Source organism: Octopus bimaculoides, chromosome 11 (assembly GCF_001194135.2).
Source record: "Octopus bimaculoides isolate UCB-OBI-ISO-001 chromosome 11, ASM119413v2, whole genome shotgun sequence".
Taxonomy (NCBI): domain Eukaryota; kingdom Metazoa; phylum Mollusca; class Cephalopoda; order Octopoda; family Octopodidae; genus Octopus; species Octopus bimaculoides.
The window spans coordinates 17,527,473-17,534,412 of record NC_068991.1 but is presented as its reverse complement, the minus strand read 5'-3'; the positions used below and the strand labels follow the sequence as shown (position 1 = coordinate 17,534,412).

Sequence of the window (6,940 nt, the reverse complement as noted above, 5' to 3'; positions counted from 1 at the left end):
CAGGACACAGTCGTGTGTCGATAAGCCAGCTGGAGGAGATGTCCTCCTGGGGCTAAAAGCAACAGTAACATCCACCCCTAGGGGTCAGCCACACTTAAGTGGCAATATACTACACTTTATATATATATATATATATATATGTTGGATTGTTAGGAAAATGAAAATCTTTTGATGTTATTTATTCTCCATTACACATGTTTCATTTGCTAATAAGAATGACAATGATTTACATGTTAGATAAGACATGTAAAGAATTTCCTATTAGAAACTTTTCAGATAAAGAATAATTATAACATTCTTTATATAGGAAATTTTTTACATGTCTATCTAACTCGTAAATCTTTGTGATTCCTATTAGCAAATGAAACATATGTAATAGAGAATAAATTACCAAAAGTTTCCATTTTCCTATTTTATTATATAGTGTGTGCATATATGTATATGACAAGCATGTTAATGTTTTTTCTCTGATGTCATTTGTCAGGTAAAAGCTACAGTAGTTTGATGAACAACAGCAGCCAGCTTCTAACTTCCCCTTCCAGAGATGGAGAAGAGGATGAAGAAGAAGAGGATGAAGCCACAAAGGAGCAGAGGAGGATAGAAGAGCGTGAGCAAGCTGCATTGGATGCACAGAAACGCCTGTTTGAGGAGCAGCGCATGATCGCACAGGAGCGGCAACTGATTGAGGAGGAGAAAAAGAAGCGACTCCAGGAGCAGCAACAGCGTAAAGAAGCCGAAGAGAAAAGACGACTCCAGGAGAAGGAGATGCTACTGCAGCACGAGAAGGTAAGATATTCTATTACTTCATTATCCCACCTTCGTCCATGCTCACTACCATTATTATCAAAAAGCGGCTGGGCAAAGTAACGCTACATGCCTCTCTGTAGTCACTTGACCAGTTAGAAACTGCAGCCAAATCTCCACTAAATCATACACTACTATCGTCATCATCATCATCATCATCATCATCATTTTAACATGTATTTGTTGAGGCAAATTTTGTATGGCCAGGTATTCTTCCTATCACAAACACTCACCTGTTTCTAAGTAAAATAATATTTCCTCTGTTTCTTTGAACAATGAACAGTACAGCGACTGGACATGTTTGCGTGGACAATTGCATATGAAAGACAACTGTTTATATGACTTTGGGATTTGTTTGTCATCCGCATGTGATGACAAGATAAGATACGAACTGACAAACATTGATGCATACACACACACACACATATGTAAACCTACATATTAGGAATATAAACATTGGTGAATTTAACTATTTCTCTGTCGATTGATAAGAATGATGAAGAGCCTTAATTGTTTCTCTAGCCTTACTGAACTCTCATCAGAGGTGTCTGCATCATATGATCAATCCTAGATAAATAAGCAGCTAATCTGTTTATATACTCAACAAATCAAGTAGCTACATAGAACTGGAGCTACTAATTCACATACCATAAGTGTTTAACCCTTTATTTAAAACACACATACACATACACACACCTGATGGACTTCTATCAGTGTCATCATCTTCATCATTAATTAATGCCTATTTTCCATGAACTTGATAAAGACAGACGTACTGTTGAATTATCGTTCAACTAATAAAATATCTTACAATCAAATCGCACTCTTCGTCTTCATAATAATAATAATAATAATAATAATTAAAATAATGAGCTTACTGTATTCAGTGTTCCGGTGTACTACAGCTTATGTGTGTGTTGGCACTCCGTCGCTTACGACGACGAGGGTTCCAGTTGATCCAATCAACGGAACAGCCTGCTCGTGAAATTAACGTGCAAGTGGCTGAGCACTCCACAGACATGTGTACTTTTAGCGTAGTTCTCGGGGATATTCAGCGTGACACAGTGTGACAAGGCTGACCCTTTGAATTACAGGCACAACAGAAACAGGAAATAAGAGGGAGAGAAAGTTGTGGTGAAAGAGTACAGCAGTGTTCGCCACCATCCCCTGCCAGAGCCTTGGGGAGCTTTTAGGTGTTTTCGCTCAATAAACATTCACAATGCCTGGTCTGGGAATCGAAACCGCGATCCTATGACCGCGAGTTCGCTGCCCTAACCACTGGGCCATTGCGCCTCCACAGTTTATCAGAAAAGGTTAAAAAGTGGGACAGAGAGCAGAGATATAAGTCAAATAAAGAAAGACAGCAATGAAAGCTAGAAGTACATGCACAATACAGAGAATGTGCACGTCCCTATATATATCTAGGGTGATGGTGGGTGATTGATGAGAGTAATTGTGCTCATGGTTGGTGTAGCAATGGTATTTGAAGTAATGTGAGGAAGTTTGTCTATTATGTGCATGCATGTAGTATTTTTCTTGGGTAAGAGGTAGATGGTGCACTCAGTTCTACACCTCTCTGAACTATCAATTACTTGCAGGAACAATTGGATAAAGAGAAGCAAAGAATAGCAGAGGAAAAACAGAGAGTGGAGGAAGACCGACGGATGGTGCAGGAACAACAACAGCAGTTAGAACAAGCAAAGAAGATGATGCATCGGGCTTCTTTGTCTGGCACTATTGAGAAAGCAATCCAACAACCATCTTTCTCTGCTCAACCTCAGCATTCAGACTCTTCAAGGACAATGCAACCACTTTCTACTTCTTTGTCTCGTCTTTCTTTGACGTCAAATTCGAAATATGTTGCACCACGGCCCAGAGCATCTTCTGGTAATTTTTCTTTTGATCTATCTTTTGGTCATTTTCCCCATGCTAGAATAAAAATGAAACATTCTTTTTTTTTCCTGAAAATTTGGGTAAAACATTAAGTGTTAAACTGATTAATAGATCATCATCATCATCATCATCATCATCGTCATTTAACATCCGCTTTCCATGCTAGCATGGGTTAGACGATTTGACTGAGGACTGGTGAAACTAGATGGCTGCACCAGGCTCCAGTCTGATTTGGCAGAGTTTCTGCAGCTGGATGCCCTTCCTAACGCCAACCACTCCGAGAGTGTAGTGGGTGCTTTTACGTGCCTCTGGTACGAAGGCCAATCAGGCAGTACTGGCAACAGCCACGCTCAAAATGGTGTATTTTACGTGCCACCTGCACAGGAGCCAGTTTGGCGGGACTGGCAACGATCTTGCTCGAATGTCTTTACACGTGCCATCTGGCACAAGTGCTAGGAAGGCGATGCTGGGCACAGGTGCCATTGATGTGTTTGTTAAAAAAAAACAAGAAACAAAAGAGCATGAAAAATAGCATGGCCATCACTTGATAGTATATGTCATGCTTTGGCTGATTGTTTTTTTAGGTGCCTAAGTAGTCAAAAGCTGACATTGATACCATGCATTATGCAATCTTGTTCAGTTGTGTAGTATTTGCGGGTTTGTAATACTTGGCCCTCTTACCCTTAACCCAAGTGAACATTGGGGATATGAAAGATTTAAGGAGAGAGAGAGAACTACACCTGTGCTTGGCTGGTGTTCATGTTCAATTGAGTAGACTGAAGCAACATGAAATGAAGTGTCTTGCACAAATATATTATATGCTACCTGATTCAGAAATCAAACCCACGATCTTATGATCATGCAGTCAGTACCCTAACCACTAAGCTCACACCTTTATTTAAAGTTTTACTAGATTAATCATTTTATTTCACTTATTCTAGTTTATTTGTATTTTAGTTCTCTTCAGCTACTAATATAAATAATTAATTGATCAAGGAGAGCGCGTCTCTTACTAAGACTATGGAGAGGCTTTATCACAGGGCTGTACTGCGATCTTTGTTGATTTAATCTCCATTTATCCATGCTAGCATGGATTTAGATAGTGAATTCTTTGAGGCAGATTTTATGGCTGGATGCACTCATCATAGTGACTGATCATGATTTCGACAAAGCATGTCAGCATTACCATTGTTTCACTAAACCAGTGATAAACATGATTTATTAGCATTCATACACATTCACATGCATTTGTATGCACACACACACACACACCCAAATTCCCTCACAAGGCATTGATTAGCTTGAGGCTAGAGTACAAGGCATTCAATCAAGGTACCATGCAGTGAGACTGAACCTCTTATATTTGATATTGTAAATCAGTATAAGTTCTTTGTGACATTTACTCCTTTCTTCATTTTAACACATTTTTTTCTTTTTTTCTAGATGTTCCCCTCAAATCAAGCCCTGTTCAAATAAGCCCACAGAAAAAACTGATTCTGTTCACTAAAATGGAAAGTGCTGTTTCACGTTTCTCCAAGAATGAGCCTGACCCAAAGGAGAGTCAGCGACTTACTCGAGAAGATTTGCTAGCAATGAATCGCAAACCTACTCCATTGCAAGAAAAGCCTGAATTCAACTCTAACCTCCCCCATCACGTTTCACCAATTAAGCGCGAGCCACCAAGTAAAACTGAACTTCATTCTCTAAATGCTGTTCCAAAAGCTCGGCACAGAGATCCAAAAGAATGGATAGCTCCAGAAAATTCTGATGCTGGTCGGAAGCCTGCTCCTTGGTTAGCGGACCGAAAACCTGAGTTCTCTCCATCGTTCTCCTCTTATTCTACATCTCCTTCCTCTTCTTCTGTATCCAAAGAATATTCTCAAGCTTCCCAACTCCGAAGTTCCTATCCTGTGGACAATGTTCCAAAATATAATAATGGTGGACTTCGGCAAGAAGGCCTTCCAAAACAGAGCCAAGTGGGGTCACAATCTCACTGGATGGCTGAAAAGTCTGAGCAACGTAGACTATCAGATCATTGGACGGAAGGAAAGGAAGAGCTTTGGAAAGGTCCTAGTGAGAATAGGGCTGTGAGACCTGCAGGTGACAGATCGAGCTATTCACAGCGAGATCTCTCAGTTTCCAGAGTGGGGATAAAACCATATGTTTACAAACAAGCATCTAAGTTTTCCCCAGTAACCCCTGCTATCAACCAGTCAACTGAAAACGCCTTGAAATCCACCAACTATCGTCATTCATATGCCTCATATGAGGACTCTGCCAGGCCATACGATGGACTCTCCCATGGCTACTCCAGCTCGAACATCTCCACTGCTGGTTCTTATTCCCAACACACTTCAAATCCATATGGAAGCATGTACACAAAGAACAATAACTCAGCTCGACCATTTCAAGGCCAGGGTGGAATAACTGGATTCCAGCAAAGAGATAACTCTGCAGCAACCAAGTTACCTAATACTAGATCATTGACATCTCTTAGCAGTGATAAAACAGAACAAGTGTCAGTAACTGGTGTTGAGATATGCTCCCATTGCAATGAGAAGTTAAGTAAGTATCCCTAACACTAACTCTTTGCTCACTTCTCACATGTCAAAGCATGACCAATCCCCAATTTTGAACTTTGTGAGTATTTTGAAGTTAAGTTAGCCATTTTAAACTCGCTATCATCTCCGTCAACTCCAATAGCTTTCTCTTCCATATTTGATATTGTTCCCTCTTTCCTCCTGTCTCTTCCCACTAGAACACTTTAACTTAACTTAAGACCCCCTTCAGTCATGAATGACCATGGGATTGCACCTAGAAAGTTACCCTCTAAGGCAGGGGTTTTCAAACGTTTTGACTTGCGGACCCCTTTATATTTCAGGCTTTACCCTTATAAACGCTTATGAAATTTATACATAAATATTTGCTTAAAATAACATATATTTTTCATTTATTTATTTAACAGTATTTAACAAATAGGTTTATTGCCAATTAAAAAATTTCGATTATAAAACATATATAAAATCAAATTGCCCATAAAAAGTATTTGCTGTCCACGGATCCCCTGTGGTCTGCAGACCACAGTTTGAAAACCCCTGCTCTAAGGCACAAGTCTAGGCAAGGTTGTTTATGGAAGACAAGCAGTCGCCCATGCATACCAGCCTCCCATTCTCCACACCACTGATGTTATCCAAGTGAAGAGCAAAGGCCAATACAGCTTGGCACCAGTGACATCACAACTCATTTCTACGGCTGAGTGAACTGTAGCAACGTGAAATAAAGTGTCTTACCCAAGAACACAACACACAGACTAGCCTGGAATCAAACTTACCAGCTCAAGATTGTGACCCCGATGCTCTAACCACTGAGCCATGTGCTTTCACCCCCAAAACGTTATTGTCACAATTATAAGCAGTTTACCTGCTGGCAAAACCTTTCAAATACATATGCAAGGCAAGTAACTTCCCATGTAGTTCTGTGAAATAGAAATAGCAACCAAATTCCCATTAAATTACACCTTACCTATCTTTAAAAAAAAAAATTAGAATGCGTAGTGGATCCTTTTTTTTGCTAGGTTTGATGGAAAAACAGTTCCTATGGCCCCTCTGCAGACCCTCAGAGCCAGTTGAAATTGATGCCATTATAACATTCCTCTTGACATGAACAAGGAGGGAGTTCTTGAGTGTGGGTGTGTTTGGGTGAGGGGGGAAATTCTTGATATGAAGGACTGAGAAGAGTTATTAGTGGATTGCCTAAGGTAGAGTTGATGCAACAAGAGTGACTAGAGAAGGGGAGGAGAGACAAGCATTGACCTGGTGGCTTGTAGTATATCTTTGTTTTAGATGTCTTTGGAGTCATAAGCATACAAAGACACACTCTTAGCCCTCTCACCTTTGACCCAGCAAAATATTCAGGATGCGACAGCTGGAAGGAAAGTGGACTGTCCCCCAACAGTCATCTGGTACTCATTTTCAGTTGAGTCGACTGGAGCAACAGGCAACATTGTGCCTTGCTCAGGGATACTATGCTACCCTGTCAAGGATTAGAACTTCTGGCTTTATGAGTGTAAGCCCAACACTCTAACCACTAGACCACATGTCTTCACTGGCTAATAGAAAAGGTAAAGAACCTTTTGGTCATGAATGACCCTGGGATTGCACCCAGAATGTTCCCCTCTGAGGCACAAGTCCGGGCAAGGTTGTTTATAGAAGACCAGCAGTTGCCCATGTGTACCAGCCTCTCT

General features: G+C 40.5%; 1 protein-coding gene across 5 annotated transcripts in view; it reads left to right on the top strand.

The window, feature by feature from the left end:
• Nucleotides 1–5,454, top strand: part of LOC106881609 (titin homolog) — a 207,307-nt gene extending 201,853 nt beyond the window's left edge. The window contains exons 20-22 of one of the 5 annotated variants that reach the window (XM_052971545.1): nt 485–786; nt 2,403–2,691; nt 4,141–5,454. In XM_052971545.1, coding sequence (XP_052827505.1) covers nt 485–786; nt 2,403–2,691; nt 4,141–5,276 — 1,727 coding nt within the window. In that variant the 3' untranslated portion in view covers nt 5,277–5,454. The remainder of the gene's footprint in view (nt 1–484; nt 787–2,402; nt 2,692–4,140) is intronic. The other 4 variants (XM_052971544.1, XM_052971549.1, XM_052971546.1 and 1 more) reach the window with 4 other exon arrangements.
• Nucleotides 5,455–6,940: the final 1,486 nt, after the last annotated feature.